This window comes from Falco cherrug, chromosome 15, assembly GCF_023634085.1.
Source record: "Falco cherrug isolate bFalChe1 chromosome 15, bFalChe1.pri, whole genome shotgun sequence".
NCBI lineage: Eukaryota > Metazoa > Chordata > Aves > Falconiformes > Falconidae > Falco > Falco cherrug.
The window spans coordinates 8,862,891-8,880,417 of NC_073711.1; the positions used below are offsets into that span (position 1 = coordinate 8,862,891).

Consider the following 17,527-nt stretch of genomic DNA (forward strand, 5'->3'; position numbering starts at 1 on the left):
GGGAAGGTAGCTTCAAAGCTATGTGAGTACCTAATTAAAAAGACAAATAGAAGATGTGGGGAGGAAATGGATGAAACATACAAGCCAATAATAAGAATGATGTCTTGTTTAGAGGTTTTTCGAAGTTAATATTAATTTTTCTTTCTTCCTCTGCAGTCGAAAAAAAACCCACCCATGTTCCATGCATTTAGTTTCTTGACATCTATTTTGGATGGAGAAAGAAATTTAACTTGTCAGTTGTCATTATGTGCAGCTTGGTCTGTTTTTTTATTTGATATAAATATTTTGACATGTTTTCCTCTTTTGAAAACTGACAATACACAGAGTCATATAATTTTGTCTAAAACTTTGTCTACTACTAGCATCTGTCCCAACATTAACATCTCCCAATTTACTTTGGTGTGTAGCTATATTATGTGTAATGTTGTCCACCCTTTTATTTTTGCAAGGTAGCAGTTCATCTTAATTTAGTAATGACTGCGATAGGTTGTCTTTGTAGCCTGTTGATGATGGTCTATTCCATTATGCTGCTTTAAAGCAATAGAAATTACAGTTGATTTTCCCAAGTGTTTTAATATTTTAAGAGACTGAAATGATCAGGAGACTTTCAAATTGGCGAAAAATTTGTATAGGGAACTGTTTAAAGTTTTATTCCAGAGAAAGAGCAGCCTCAGGCACTATGTAGAGATCTGTTCTTCAAAAGTAAGAAAGCATATCCCTAAGCAAGTTTGATAATTAATTACTTTATTGGTTGTTAGTCTTCAGTGACATTTCTTGTTGCTTTTAAAAACAAGAAATGAGATTGAGTGTCCTCACCTGATCTTATTTTTATAGGAAGTTCTGGTAGCTGTAGAGTTTATTGTACTATACTGTTAGTCTCTCTAGAATTGTTGGGGTATCATGTAGATCTCATGAAATGAATAAATCTATGTGGTTTAAAAACCAACCTTTTAAAAGCAGATAAAGGAATGAGGCATGTATTTCACTGTACATCTTCCCATTTTTTTAATTACTAAAGAAATCTTTCAATAGATACTTTATTTAAATATTTATATCTAATATACAGATACATTTAGATGCTTATATTCTTAAATTAAAATATCATTTACACTGGTATTTCCTCACTGCATGTGAAACCCTATTTAACTTCCATTGGCTGAGTGTAGTCCAAAATAAATGAATCAATCTGTCGTCTAAAGTAAGTATGCTATAATTATATTAATGTGTCAGTAAATGTAGCTACTAATGTTACACATATTTTTTTTTCTCACATAACTTAAGTCCTCCTGGCAATATTATTAGTCTTACATAAAATACTAATTGTTAAGCCAATGCTAGTTTTATCTAAATAACAGCATGTTTATATTTTGCTTAACAAGCCTACTAATTATGCTGTATGTATATCAAAGTGAAAACTTTTCTTTGCTATGTTCCTTCAGTTTTTGAAGATACCTTATTTCAGTATTCTGAAATTGTTTATTAATTATGTATCATATACTTATTTTTCCATTTACTGATATGCAGGTCATAGGTACCATATGAAATGGAAAAGTGATGCTCTAAGCTTCATAGTGTTGTTACCATGGTCCCAGGTAGAGGTTTTGGGGTTTTAAATACCAGCAAGGGAGACTGCCTTTAGAGCCTATTTATGGAAACATGAAAATTCCTGCCCCCCCCCCCCCGCCCCTTTATAACTGTATATTAGAGGTGCTGATGCTTCTGTCTCTTAGCAGCTCTGTATCGTATCAGCCTGCATCAAAGTAACACTTTTTGAGTATTCATTGAATAGATGTACAGGAAGAGGTGATAGAGATATCCAAAACAAAATATATTATTAAAATTCATTTTTTAAATGTTGAAATATTTTGGGGGTGGAGGATAAGGTTCACTTAACTAGAATTTCATTTACTGCAGGTGCTATTTTTTGCAAGAGCTACAAAGGAGTAAAAGATTGCAGTTGATGCTGTAAGATAACATAAAACGTAACTGTAAAGCAGAAATGTATTGACTCAGATTTACTAACAAAACTTTGCAAGAAAGAAACTTTATAGTAACAGTGTAGGCTGATAACCAAATTAACTTCTAATTTTTTACATTAAAAAAATCCTGTTGTATACTGTAATTATACAGTAGATTAAAAAAAATCATTCTGCTAATTGAACTCAAAATAGGTTCATCTCAGTTGCTTTTTGTGGGAAATACGTGTTTAAAGTTCACCATAGGCATTTGTGTATTTTTGATTGGTTTAAAGAAGAAGGTAGTCTTCGCTGCCAAGAGACCCTCTGGAGCCAGAGGAGGTCAAACATTTGCTTTATGTTTCTTCTAAAGTGTGGTCAGATTGTTAAAGATTTCGGCATCTCACTGTTTAATAATATATATATTATTTTTATTATATATAACCAGTGGCGGCTGTTGCTACTGTGCTGTCCTAACTACCCATCTCTTTATGCTAAGTTAATAATGAGCATACAAGTAAGACACACAAATTACACCAGCAGTGATAACATTGAGATAGAAAAGTAAAGTCATGACTGAAGTTCTAGAAAGACAAAGGTGGGTTTTTTTAATCCCACTACTTACATTCTGAAACTTTTTTGTACTTTATTTGCTAATGTATAGTATTATACTATATATATACTCCTTGTGCTTGTAGAGAATGCTGTAATTCTCCAAATAAAATGGGGGGGGGGGGGGGAGGGGGGGGGAGAATGGGAATGTTTCTTCATGTAGCAGCTTTCATGTGCCTCTTTACCTTATATGATGAATTCCAGTTCTGTGAGGAAAAAAATACTGCAGACTGCTTTATGCAGCCCAGAGCACACTTTCAATTTAAGTTCTTGTGTCAGTTTTCTTTAAATTCACTGTCCGCTGTTGTCTAATTCAATGCAGCAGAATTCTTATTTCCCTTGTTGAATGTTCTTGCAAATGTTGCGTCAAGTTTGTCTGTGTACGTTCTGGTTTCTTCGTTTATGTACATCCTGATACTCCGTCATAGCAGTTATGACACTAAAAAGAGGTAAAGTAAAACAGCGTATGTTCACAGAGACATGTTGGGGTGGACAATATACCCAGTTCAGAAGGCTACTAGATGAGAGGAGTTGTTTCACAGGAGATGGAGGAGATACAAGGCTGTACTGGGAGTATTTTGAAATTAACTTTCTGATAAGATCGAAGGAGGGGGAGGGGATTGGCTTCAGAATTGGAAGTTTTGGTTATGTAAGTTTTTGCCACTAACAATCTTAAGTGACACGTAATAGGAAAGAAGAGTGGAGCTATCACTGTACAGCAAGAAAATTTAAATGTAGCATGGTACTCAATGTAAGCGTATAGTTATTGTCCAAGGGATGGAAAAACTTACCTTCACTTGTACCCATATTAAACTTGTTTTCATGGTTTCTGGCTGTTCATTAAACAAGTTACGTGCTCTCCAAAAACAAGTCACGATGATGCTCTTCATGTGGTGAATTAAGTCTTTTTACTACAAGTCTAGCCTCTAAGGTTAACGGTTTACATTCCAACTCTGTTTTAATTCATTGTGTTGTATGTTTTGAATGTTCTGCCATGTCTTTGTAGTTGTAATGTTCCAATGAAAATATTTCTGACCTAGAAGAGAAGTGATACAATTCTACGAGCGTGTAAGAAACTAAGTATTTTCTGTGTTTGTAATAGATGGAGAAAGAATGAGTGACACGTTGGAAACTGAAGAGACTAGAAGAGTTTGTGATTCATGGGAGAGTGACCTGTGGGCTCAAGTGAAAGACAAGTTAATGAAATATTTGCATCACAGCACAATTTTCCCAGAAAGCATCCCACGTAAATTTGATTATGTGCACAAAGACTTACTTATGCAACAGTACAACCTTCATGAAGCAGTGCACCAGCCAAAAGAAACAGGAACAGGTGAAAATATCAATGAATTTAAAAGTGCTAGTGGCTTCGGGTATTATGAAGTAACAGTTCTGGGTAAGTATTTGGTAGCTCAGCTTCTAAAAACAGTTAAATGAGCACTAAGATATTTGCGACATTAAATTGAGAATGACATGAAGGTTTGTCAGAAACTGAATGGTTTTCTCTAATCAGTTGATTCTTGACGTTGAAAAAAAATGAGTGAGTGACATTGTAGGGTTTTGTTAGTTGTGTTTTAGGATAATTTTTTACTGGAAAGCTGTAAATATTAAAAATACCTTTAAACAAAATGACTGAGTATCTTGGTTCTAGTATCACTTTTCATATAATTGCAAATTTGTGTATAGGTTCATCTGTATCATTTGAAGAATGTGTGTAGTCCTTAAGCTACCGATTCTTACAATTGGGTCCTGTTCAGTATTCAACCAGTCTGACATAATGAGGTAAATTATTCAATTGCCCTTGATTGTCAGCTGACTTTCTTGCTGGAGAGGTATTCATCAGAAAAAAGTTTGTGTTCTTAAAGGGAAAAGGACACCTATAAATGCTTCTTTTGACCTTTATTCTCATTCAGCTGGTTTTTGAGTAGTGTTGCTCCTAAATAGTTTTTTACTATGGAAGAAAGGCAAAGGGCTGTATTTTAGCTATACTCAACTGCGCTCTGCTGCTTCTGTCAGCACAAAGCATCAGCTGATTGATCTTTATTTGTTAAAATACAAATATGCATATTGGTGTGCATCTGTTAGCATTACTGTGGGATATCAATATGTTTGATTTTGTTTTCCCATTAAAAGGAGAAGGAAATTGCATGGCCTAACAATGCTCACCTTAAGTTCCCATAATTTAAGTTTCCATTATTGGCTAAGGGAGATTTGCAGGAAGGTGTTTGAATATTTATAGTCATTAGAATCCTGGACTTAGAATATACAAGATGATAGTAGCACGAGTTCTGCACCTCATACTGCATAGATACACTGGCTGTAAAATTAATTTCTCTGCCCTTGCAGCAGCGATAAAGTTAAAAAGTAGTGTGAAATGGCTTCCAATGTTGGTTTAATATTTTTTGAGCTGACAGCATTGTTGACCTTAAATCACAGTATGTTACAACATAATATCAATTTGAATGTACTTTTGTATAAATATATATACATATACGTTTTTAGACCTGTTATTAACTAATGAACAAAGAACAAGTAAATAAATTGGCGTTCAGCCTGCAATAGTTTGGCTTTAAAAAAAAAAAGAAGAAATGGTGCATGAAGTTGCTGACGGGCTGAAAATGAAGTTTTGTGTTAACTTAAACATACTTTTTTTTTTTTTAACAGGTATAAACCACGATGTAGCTGTAGATGTTGCATTTCTTCCACTGCTTTGTACTGAAGATCCCCACTTATTTCAACTGGAAGACTTTCAAAATGATACATTATTGTCATGTATGAGCGGCATCTCTGCATGTCAGCAGAAGTCCACTAGCAGCGGAAGACTTCATGACGTGTTTCCACTTTCAAGTGAGACTGCCTTTGACTGACATTACTCATTTATAGTTTCTTGTGTTATCTTTCAATGCAAGAGTTTATACTCTATAGAAGTCGCTGTTGTTAACCTTTTCAGTGAAAGATAGTTGAATTCTGTGACCATCTTTGGTGAACAGATGAAATATTGAATTTTCACGGCAGTTTTTACTGAAGCTGTTCTCATACTCTGAAGATAGGAGTTTGTGGTTTAGATATTAAAATACCAAGTGACCTAGCTGGTATTTGTAGTTATTTGTTGATGCAAAATTATGCTGACATTGAAGTTGGTTTGTGTGGCTGAGTGTGTGAATGTTTGGCTTGATCTGCTTTGTAATGGAGTGGCATTCCTGCCAGTCGGTCCGCTCACTGGTATCGGTCACTTTGAACAGCTGCTGTAATGCAACCTACAGTGCCCATAAACTGAAGTATTTCCCTGCTATTGAATTATTTTCCTTCAGATTACACTTCTAATTCCTAGCACCTCACAACTAGTATGGTAAACATTATTAACATGCATCATACTTTAAAGTGCTATATAAGCATTGTGTTTTCCTGCATGTTTATATAGAAAGACCTGACTTTATCTAAATACGTCTTTACTTCTCCTTGAATAACGCTGTCAAATCAGGGAATCACTAATGGTTAAGTAATGTATATTTCAGCTTTTCCATATCTAATTTCTGATGCTGTCATTTCTGGTGATTGAATTTACTAATAAAAGTCTACCAAAAAAAAAAAAATCGCAGTAGGCCAGCATTTAATAGAATGAGATTCTTAACTGAAAGAAGGTTGATCATATACACATTACTGTATTGAAAACAGTGTCAATTCAGTTTATTTTTTCCTGTATGTACACTAAAACACCTTCTCTTAAATTCTAGATGAAACTGTAAAAGCAGCAATGGATCTAGACAGCAAACATGTTATCTGCATCTTGGACATCTGTCACTTGGGTGATGATAAAGTGGAAGTCTTTCTGAGCAAAATCTACGAGACAGTGGAACCTGATGTGATGGATCCAGTGTAATATAATAACTTATTTTTCAAATTTATATACTTCAGAAGGGGGGAAATAAAACTGCTGTAACTAGACTACACCCTCTACACATTGCACTTTTCTAGAACTAGCAGACACAAACATAAAATTATGATTCTTAGCCACCGTATTGGTCATCCATATAACTGAGAAGGATGATTGTTACCTTCATGTTTTGGTAGTCTTGAAGATATTACACAAGTCTTGGTCACTTATGTTCAAGAACAATGAATAGGCAATACAGTGAATTTACCTTCTTATAGGATACCAAGGAGTGTTGATTGTCATCTCTCTTTCTCCATCTGTGCACATACAAACACAGGAAATATATTTATCAGGGTGAGAACTGAGAGAAGAGGCAGGCTTTCCCAATATTAAAGGCAGTGTTTGCAAAAGGATTAATTGTCTGTGCTATAAATTTAGGCTGGAATCTTGTATCCTTTTGAGAATTAGATCTGTTATGTTCTATAGTGATCTCTTAGTGGGGGGTACTAGGGGCAGCCGAACTGCTTCTCAGGCTTGAAGCTGTGCTGTGTTTGTAAAAGGAGTTAAATTCCATGGTGCCTTTAATACTGGCGACTGGACTCAGTGATCCAAGAAGCTACCTTCAGTTCTTTTTACCTGAGCAAGGCCAACTGCTGTGGTTCTGTATATTTGCTTTTGAATATACAGTGTTGGGTAGCAAGTGTAGCACCCCAAGGCTTTAAGCATATCTTATTTATTAATCTTTTAAAACATATCTATTTTTTAAAAAGAAGCTTTTTTAGTGGAACTTGATTCTAGCTTTGCAAGAGAAGTATGTCTTTAAGGAGTGCTTAGCATGGCAGGAAACAGAGTTTGTCACATCGTTAGTGTGTTTTCCTGTTAATCACCGAAATCCTCTTTAGTAATAGCTGTTTCTGAGCACATGAAGGAGCTCAGCAGCTGTGAGGAGCCGCTACTTCCTCAAGAGCAAGAGACTGTAAAGTTCTGTCAACTTGTTGCCTGTATACTAAATCCTGGCTGGCCCCTGCTGTGTTCAGAACCAAGCCCCACTTTTTTCCTCCCATGCCAAAAGCCTCAAAACATGTGTACAGATGGATCCTTAGGAAATTATTCTCAAACAGGAGCTAAAACAACTGCTATTTGACAACTTGTCCATGTGAAATGCTGGCCTCAATTCAGTCCTTTGAGAAGAAATGATTGCATTATGGAAGCTTGCCAATTAAATTGTACTGTATTGACCAAAGCACACAGTTAATTTATAGGAACAGATTCATTCTTTTGTGCAAAACTTCTAGGCACATTTTAGCTGCCCTTTTGGTAATCGAGGAGTATCTATTTCAACTAGTAGCTCACTCATCTGCCTGGGGGACAGTGGACTACATTAACTTCAGTTAATGGTAATTGAAGGAGAAATGTAATTGTCATTATTATAGTACAAGTTCATAGGTAACCAGATAAAAAGTAAAAGCCTTGATATTCTAAAAAAATATATATATAAATCTTTTCAGTCTCTAGTGGTTTACAGTTTAAAAATGTATTAATGAGAAAAATTTAACTTAAATTGCACAGGAACTAAGTATCAAATGTGACTGTATTGTGTTTATATTTTGTATGAGTCATATAGTATTAATTCTAGAGCAATGTTTGTCAACCCATGCCTGTCGGAGTACGTTGATACAGAAGGCAAAACGAAAATGTACCGACCCAAGAAGAGCACAGCGTTGCTTGCATTATGTTACTTGTGTAATTCTGTTGCTTATGGGTATGTGAAGATTAGAGCCCATTGCTCTAGGGTGAGAGGGAATAGCACCAGCACTTCGTGTACCAAACTGAGCCCTGCTGACTGTGTCAGCCAGTATTTTTTATTTAGATATACTTCAGGTCGAAGTCTAATTTTAATGAAACCAATATTTCTAGAAGTAATTTTTAAAGTCGTTATCTTTGTACAAAAGGACTGTTGTGGCTAAAACTGGCACAGAGCCACTGTATTCAGTTGTTCTAGCCACTCCATCCATCCCGTGCAACAGAAGCAGCAAAGGCTGTTTGTTGCATTGCACTGCTTACTACACTTTAAACATGTAGCATTAATAATTTTATTCTATGTGTTAGGGCTTCCTAACTCTAAAAGAAATTTCAGAAAGGTGTGGAATGTGTATAATACATGCTTTACAGAAGTGTTGTTTGAAATTTTTCATGGTAGAAGCTGGGAAAGGGATACTCTTGCAGAATGAAGTCCTGATGTTAGAAGTACAGGCTGTAACATAGATGTGCGCAGCTAGAAAATATTTAATGCCTGCAGTAGACTTGGAATTTCAATACTCAGGGTCATTCTGTAGAGGCACTTACCCCATCCCCATAAGTTACAGTGAACTTAATATGCCAACTTAAGTTCTGAAGTGTTGCAGTGTTAATATATGGTTCCTCCACTCTGCCGGTCTCCCTCATCCCTGCCAAACCAGCACTGTAGCGAAAGAAACTACTTGCTGTTTTATTTAACTTGGTGTTTATTGACATAGGTCTAAGACCAAAGTATTTTTAATCCTGAATCTGTAAAAACATCTTAATTTTGCCATATTAAGCCAAGATACAGCATCTTTACTCCTGCAAAATGTCGTAGGAATCATCTTTCTTGCTGCTGTTTATTGCCGCTGCTGAGGGAAAAATACTATCAGAGCATATTTCCTAGCTGTAGAATTCATATCCAGCCAAAGAACTGTACTCTAAAATCTTACATTTGCATGTTTCTTAGTCTCCAGCATTAATTTCAAATAAAATCGGAGGAAAGTAAACTGTATGTAACTAATGGTACTTTTGAGTGTATAAAACCTGCTAAGTCATAGATCTTAGAGGTAAGGTCAGGTTTTAATTGGTGTGATGTAGAACTAGTGTAACACTGAAAAATGGAGAATATAAATAAATAAATTAATATGTGTAAATATCTTGCATTATTTCTTCTCATTTTCTTTTCACTTCTGAAAGCTGTTTCCTTTTTCCATGAATCTTCTCCCCAGTCATGTTTAACGTTTACTCTTCTAAAGAATCTTTACAGAAGAACTAGGTCAAGCTTCCATCAAAATATATGCCACCGATTGCAGCTTCTTCTGGCTTTCAACACTGTGTGCAGCATGACTTTTGCAAGAAAACGGGAGAAAAATCTTGAGAGCTTCGTAATTTTCCCTTTATTTTCATTACAAACTACAGAGTTCTGACATTAGTAAGATTTTCCTTTTCCTGTTCTAATGGAAGGAAACAAGAGTTGATACTAGTAATTGCTATGGGATACAACACTGACTGAATTCAGAGAAAGACTCTGTAGAGCCTACATCCAGAAATGGAGATCTGTGTGATAATAATTCAAACATCTCAATGTAAATCTTGAAAGTGAGCTCAAGGGTGAAAATGGGCTGAAAGAGGTAGTTTGCTTCCGTGATCAGTTTAGGTGAGTCTACATCTCTTGCATTGGTTATAAGTCAATATTAAAACATTTCATTATAAACACCAGAACAAGCTGGACCTGACAGAGTAGATGACCGAAAGAATCCAAAAGGAGAAATGTGGGAAATTACTTGGTTATCTTAGTCCGTAAGATGGGTAAATTTTTTTTAGTATTTCCCTCCTGCCACTTTTGACTTTTTTAACAAGGCTATTTGCTTCACAGATGGCATTGTGAGGGAAGAACTCTGAGCTTACAACACCGAATGAAAGATGACCTGGTCCTCTGAAGTGGCATTGAAGTTGAAACAGGAGCAGGGTGCTAGTCAGAGCTAGAATTTGTGCAGTAATGGGAGAGATGGAGAGGGAGAATGGTGCTGTGCGAGAAAGGACCAGAAAGTTACAGATGCAGGTTTGTTGCAGGTTGTCCAGGCTGCGTTGCTAGGCATGTCAATTGTGTTGCGTTCCAGGTTCCAGCCCTGTCTCCGGGTATGCTCACTGACACTTCAAGGGCTTACCAGCATGGTGTCAGGTGTTGCTGTTGGAACTGAAATTTCAGACTCCTTGGTAGGCTGTTAGCTGACAGCAATCAGCACCAGCTGAAAATATCTGTAGGCATCTACATTTTGTGCTAATATGAGCAAGCATATGACTTCAGTTTTTTTCTGCCTCATGGTGGCTCTTAGTATTCCATTCAAGACTACAGAGGCATTTTCTGTGCATGCCTCTATAAGTTTACTCTATTTCAACAACACTAGCAACAGGTCTGTTTCAGAGCACTGCGTATGTGGCCTGTATGGATTACATTCTCCTCGAACTAGTGTTCGAGGGCTTGTGGGCATTCCTAAATCTGCTAATCTTCAAGCCTGTGATGAAGATACCCAGTTCACCGTCACAGAAGCACCATGGATAGCACTGATTGAAAAAGGCAACTGCAAAGTTGCTGAAAAAATCAACGTTGCAGCCAGGAGGGGTGCGGCAGCAGCTGTGATCTATGGTGCACTGGACAAAGGAGCCGCCCTGATGCCGCATCTTGGTGAGTATCACACCATGAGGTGCTGAAACCTGGTTATTCCTCTGAATTTTAGTTTAGGACAGCACAGCCAGGCTATGAGGGAGCAGTTGTGTTTGTGGATGATTGTTGCTTTAGTCAAGAAATTCGATGAGGGGAAAAAAACGTCACCTGTAATTTGAGTCTTGACTTTGGTGCTTAGTAAGAAGTACTATGCTGTTACATTCTGAGTTTGGAACAGTGTAGCCAAACTGGTGAGCCTCTGAGATTAGTACCAATTTTACTTGTGCAGCACGTGATTTATTTTAGGTGGTGATGCAGAGGAACCCATAGTGTCTGCTTTGAAGGCAGATTTTCAGGGTTAGAGGACACAAAAGAACCCACAAGTGTCTGCCGCATAGGTATACGCTTTGCAGATTGCAAGCCGGATCTTGCCTTTTTTTTCTTTTTTTTTCTTATTGTTCCAATCCTTTCTGAGTAGCAGCTGATCTCAGCCTCTTCTGGGATTCCCCAATTTCTTAATGAAAAGTTGGACAAAATCATTGTAATTGCCGGTTCAGGCCCTAATAGCTATGGATCTGTTGTTAGGGAAGAACTGAGAAGCTAACTGTGATACTGTATTGCTTGGCTTTTATTGGTGTGTTCTCCTAGGTCAACCTGTCTAATAAGTGTTTTAGTACAAAGCAGTCATATATATAGCTATTCCCTTGAAATATACTTCGGTGGAACTGCTCTAGGAATCCTTTGGCTTAGGTCTTGCTTGTCTGATTTTGTGAGCAAACCGAGCAATTTTTAATCTGGAGATGAGCCAGCATTTTATGGCTCACATCCCGTGCTGGTCCGGATTGACACTTCAGGAAGTTTCTGGCTGTGGAGCCCATGCCCGGGCAGTTCACAGGAGCCAGCAGACACCAGCTGCTGAGCTGGCTGGCTCAGAGTCTCCATTATGCACCTGTCGGGGCATCACAGGTGCTTTACAAATCTAACCATTGAGTGAGGCTCAGTTAAAAAAAAAATAAATAATCCTGAACAAGGTATTGCGCAATAAAAAACCGCGTTGTATGGCACTGAAAGTGCAGTGGCTTGTTCTATGCAGCCAGGTTTGACTCAACTGATGTCATAGTAGAGCTAGAGTTTGCAAATGCAGCTTAAATGTTTTACTGGAAATGTGCAGCCTACAAACCAAAGCCTTCGTTCTACCTCTGGAGCAATTTAGACTTGTTGAGCAGCATGTCAAAATTCAGATTACCTTGCTTTTTTAATTTGGTTTCGTAGTGTGCCAGCTCATTCGAACCCTGGATGAATGAAGAAAGAATCATACTGGCTTTATATGGCTGCAAAATCGGTGCCAGCTGCATTTCTAGGGAGCAGGGGGGGCTGTTACCCCGGCACTCACTGGGTGGGGTGGAACATTATTTAGACGTGCTGGGTGACGGTGGTGTCACAAACGCGATGGTTAGACTAGACCTCAGAAATAAGGTACTTACTTAGGATGAGCTCTGAAAGCAGACCCTAATTTTTTCAGATTTTTTTTTTTCTAAAACTAAAAAGATTTTTTTAAACCTTTTTTTAAACAGATATATCACCTGAGAGTGTATTTCATAAGACACGAAGTCCCACCTTTCTGAATGTAATTTAGTTTTCTTAAAGACAAATTGTGAATTTTATAAGACTATTCCCTGCAGTCTTTCTATAGGACTAAGGTGGATATGACGATTTATTTGGTGGCAAAGAGGGTTTATAAATCAGTGCAGTACTCACGTGTGTTAAACACAGCGAGGGCAGAATACTTCAGTGAGATGAGCTCTTCATCTGATCAGCATAGAAGCATTTTCTCTCTCTTTCCCTCAGTGCAGAGTGTGGAGCCGTAAGTTCTTTAGGTAAAACAGAAAAAGCCTGGGAGAGGGGTGGTCGTTGCAGCACAGCGTTCAAAGCAGAAGGTGCTTGGAGGTGAGCTATGTTTTTTTAGAGTTCACAGGGCTGGGGAAGGAAATCCCAGATTTGGCTGGAAGCTGTGACAGTGGCATCACCCAAAAGTCTAAGGAGACTTGGCAATTAATCCTCTCTGCCATTTCGGGAGGGGACCCTGGGAGATGAAGTGTCCTTGTTGGCACAGCAGCGGGAGAAAAATCTGCCCTGCTGCTGCCAGCCGTCTGCGAGCTCCCGATTAAACAAGGAGCAGCCTCTGGGGTTATCAATTCCAACACCCTCTGTCCCCTGCGGCTGTGCAGGGCTGTAGGAATCCCATCACCTTGGTTACTTGTGAGGCCCTGGGGCTTTGGCCACAGTTTCCTGCTATCCTCCTCCCTTCTGGCTGACTTCAACATAAAATCAGTAGAGCTTTCTAGCCAACCTTATTTTTTGTTATAACAGTACAATATTACGTATTACAATATACATACCGTTCACATCCACGCAGCCTTACGGCAGCGGAACAGTTTGTTCTGAGCAAAGTCCAGGTACTTTGCTCAGAAACGGTAACTTAAAGTTGCTGGGAAGGAACAAAGAGAAAAATCTTCCCTCCTGGTGACTTCCTCATCCCCCACCCCATTTCCCTTTACCTGTCATCAGTTTTACCTGTTACTGGGTACGCACATAAGATAAAACTGATACATTAATAGCTTTTACTATGGAAAATTTTAGAGGGCAAGATGTTGGTAACTTTCCTATTCCCCTCTGATGACACAAATAACCGGTGGGGAAATGCTCTGCTTTGATCTGAAAGATTTTCTGTAGGTTTTTTTGTCTTATTTGTGTAAAGTTAGATTGATCCGATGGTACAGAGACTAAGCTTTTGCTAGAAGAAAAATGTCTCTTTTTAGTAGTTCCAGCACTTAGTTGGTTTTCTCTGGAAAGGAAATGGAATATGCATCCATAACAATATTTTTCCAGTACTGCTCCTTGAAACTTAAATGGAAATTCCAGGAATTACCAAGTTTTTGAAACATGGCCAAATTTCAACAAGGTATTCTGGGGCTTCTTTAATACCAGACCACAGATGGTAGCAGAATAACGCTGTTCTGCAAAGTCACGAAGCAGCTGGTTTGGGCCCATGCTTTGTGATCAGTGCTGGCATGGGCCGGTGGAGGGCTCTGTCCTCTTGTCACTATGGGGGTTTTTTTTCCTATTTTCCTGTTTGTTTAAAAGACAAAATAGGAGACAGGAGATAGTATTAAAAAAAAAAATAAGACTAGCATTATTGCTGCCATTTGGATACTAGTCAAATACAGCAGCTAAGCTAAAATATTAGGTGTGTTCTGAAAGGTTTTCTCTAAGGCCCAGTGAAAGAAGACTCTTACCGATTAAAGCCTCCAGGACTGTGTTGCGTGCCCTGGCACAACTGTTGTACAACAGGAGCAAGCAGGTTATCTCATCTTGTCTGTATAGTAAAAAATAACTGGCAATCCTGACAATAATTGAAAAAAAAAAAATATTGTGGCTCTGTGTTTCCTTCCAGCTTGTTTCCAGGATATTCTGTCGCCTCAAAGCCTAACTTTTGTTGTCTCAGAAGTATTTTTGAGATAGGATCTTATTCGCTGTTGGTGCAATACCTGTTGTAACCTTGTGAGCTAAATTGCCTCCGTGCATCACAAGGGAGTTTGGTTTCATCTTTTGGTTTGAAAGCTGGTATAAGGTTAAAGTAAGGAAAGCTGGTATAACTTTACTCAGATTCCCCATCTTAACTCTCTAAAATGTCATTGCTCATTTGATCTTCCGTCATTTCTGTTTTACGACACATTTTGCGCCATCTCCTCTGTTTACTGTAGAAAAAGCTGAGCTTTGAACAGCCTGTGGGACCTGCCTGTGAAAATAAATGAGTTTCCAAGGATGTTCGTGCAAAGCAAATACCATGAACTTCCCTTTTCATGTATTCCTTGTGAAGTGACCCTGCTAACGGCAGTCCAGATGCCTGTGTGAAGGGAATGTTCTCGTAGTGTAGACTGAATTCCTCCATTTCTTGGCAAATTGTCTGAAGTGTCTTCAGGTCCTTGGTGCAGCGAGAGGTGCGGGTGAGGGAGGGAATCGGCAGGAAGGGCGAAGCGCTCAGCCCTTCGCCAGTGGGAGCCGTCACTGCGCAGAGAGGCTGGGAGAGCTGGGGTGGGACCCTCTGGAGAAGGCTTGAGGTGTTCTCATCCATGTGTACAAATTCCTGATGGGGCCAGGGAAGGAGTCAGACACCTCTCAGTGGTGCCCAGTGGGAGAAATAGGCACAAACAAGAAATTATGTAAGAAAAAACTTCACTGTGGGGGTGGTTGAGCAGTGTGGCAGGCTGCCCAGAGAGGTTGTGCAGCCTCCATCCTCCGAGATACTCAAGCCCCAGTCTGACATGGCCCTGGGCGGTTGTCTCCAGCTGCCCTGCTCAGAGCTGGCTTGGACTGCCCAGTCTCCAGAGCAGACAGCCTTTTCCTTCCAGCCATAAAAATCCTTGCGGGCTGTGCTCACCTCCACAGAGCGCAGACTGCCAGAGCTGCATTCAAGTCCGGGGTCTTCCAGAGCCCCCAGAACATGAAACTAGCAAAGCACAGGACCTCACCACGCTGGCATTTAGTACTATTTCTTTAGCTTCCAAGGCAAGCAATGTGATGAGCACTGGGTTTATTGGAAGGGACTACATACTGTTACCCACTTGTTCATCCATAAACTTGGTGGCGAACATATACGGGGAGCCCAGATTCTGCTTCTGTGGAAAACCAGCAGGAGGTTTATCCCGGGACCACAGCGTGGTGCTCTCATGAGCTTCCTCAGCAAAGCTCAGGAGAGGCTTTGCAAAATTTTTAACTACCAGAACTAGAAAAAAGACGACAATCTACTGGCTAACCCATTTCCTCTAAAGAAAGAAAGGTGGCATCCTCTGCTCGGCCTGCTGGAAACAAAGAACAAAAGAAAAAAATACATCTAATCAATCAGTCTGGCTTCTAGTTACAAGTGTGTAATATCTTACAGAACATGCACTGCTTTCCTCAGTCCCTTATCAGTGTAAACTCTCTTGCCAGTCATGCCGTTGCAGTTGAAGTTGTGTTAGTTATTGCAACCCAAAAACTGAAGAGAAAAAAGAATGCGCTGGTGGAAGCCTGATGGTCACCTGCAGGTATGGGTGCAAGGAGTCCTTGGGGCATCGCAGAGTGCACTGGTGTGGGGGTCAGCTCCTGGTGCCTCTTCCCACCGGCACTGCTGTGGAACACCTCGGAAGGATCGATGAAAGCCAACAGGCAAACCGTGACCTGCCTGAGCATAACTGCCCGAGCAAGGCACTGGGTGTAAATAGCTGAGGAAAATGCTCGAGACAGATTGAGCTTAAATTCTGATCTCCTGGAAGGCTCCTGTGGTTCAGGGTGTGGCTCAGGCCAAGGCTCAGAGCTTGGAGCCCAGCTGGATTTAACCATTTCATGCATCGCCTCTCGCTGTGTTTTGGGACAGTCCCTCCCAGTGATGCACAGCAGCTGTGGTGGGGACCCTTTTCCCCAGGAGCTCAGTGCACTGACTGGCACCAGGGAAGAGCTGGGTTTGATTCCCTTTATAACCTGAGAGGATTCAAACAGATTTTCTTGCTTCCTTGAAGAGGAACCCTGAGCCTCAGGCACATGCAGTGCACCTTTTGCACTCACGGCACTGCAGGAGAGCAGAGCCGGTGGCTGGCCCTACCCAGAGCAGTGCATGTGTAGAAGCAGGACAGCAGGCAGGTGCTTGAAGTTAGTTGTGTGGTGAGCTGTCTGTGGGTTTGTTTTGTGTGTTGTTCTGTCCTCACGCCTGTCCTCTATGTCCCTATACCCCCTCTGACTCCATGTGGGGAATGTTTACCCCCCTTTTTTTTTTTTTTTCCCACTCCCCACCCCCCCTCCCATCCCTATGATTTCATTTCTGTTATCACCACCGGCTCGAGTCCTTTTGCTTCCTTGTTCCTCAAACCAGTAAGTCCCACTCTCTCAGGTGGGACTCTCCCAAGGCAGAGGCAGTTGGGACCTGGCAGGCCAAAGACAGCACGTGGTTGCTGAACCTCAGGTTTCGGTGTCTGCTGAGGGACTGGCAGGAATTGGTGGGGGTTTCTGTCCTCTCGCCAGCTACTGATGTGTAAAAACTTGTGGGAAACTCTTTGAATTTTCCAAGCTTTCAGCTCAGTTTGTCTGAAATTGGTAGTCAGTGTAGGCAAACAGGAAAGTTATCTGCAGGGAGGAGGTGGGGAAGGAGGCAGGGTGAGGACAGAAAGGAAAACTATGTGACTGCGTACTTTGAAAACCAAACCAAAAATGAGCCAGCTTCAGATCTGGGAGGTGATCTAAGCAGCAAATGATCAGGGGTTCTCAGAATATACGTTTTGGACCCAAATTTCACCAAGTCTCTTTCGGCATCAGCCTTTTGTTTCTTTTAAAATATCTGTTTCCATTTACTGTCCTGTCTACTTACCTCCTAGTCCGGGTGCCTTTCTAACTAAGTATTTATACAGGGCCTTTACAGGAAAAAAAATGGTATCTTAAACCTTACAAAATCAGCGGAAGGGCTTCCTTTGATTTCAGTGGACTCTAGACTGTGCCATTTGCACGTGGAAGTGTTGTGTCAGCAAGTGCGCAATAAGGTACTTCACCTGTTTTATAACGCATTAATTACTATCTCACTTAGAAATTCATCCTAAATATTTTAAAGTA

General features: G+C 39.8%; 2 protein-coding genes across 2 annotated transcripts in view; both read left to right on the plus strand.

The window, feature by feature from the left end:
* The window catches only part of RADX (RPA1 related single stranded DNA binding protein, X-linked), a 28,608-nt gene extending 19,224 nt beyond the window's left edge, over positions 1–9,384 (plus strand). Inside the window, exons 13-15 of the mRNA XM_027799444.2 lie at positions 3,670–3,963; positions 5,232–5,414; positions 6,302–9,384. Of these exons, the coding sequence (XP_027655245.2) occupies positions 3,670–3,963; positions 5,232–5,414; positions 6,302–6,447 (623 nt within the window). The 3' untranslated portion in view covers positions 6,448–9,384. The remainder of the gene's footprint in view (positions 1–3,669; positions 3,964–5,231; positions 5,415–6,301) is intronic.
* Positions 9,385–9,510: 126 nt separating this feature from the next.
* The window catches only part of RNF128 (ring finger protein 128), a 41,999-nt gene continuing 33,982 nt past the window's right edge, over positions 9,511–17,527 (plus strand). The window contains exon 1 of the mRNA XM_027799443.2: positions 9,511–10,909. Coding sequence (XP_027655244.2) covers positions 10,510–10,909 — 400 coding nt within the window. The 5' untranslated portion in view covers positions 9,511–10,509. The remainder of the gene's footprint in view (positions 10,910–17,527) is intronic.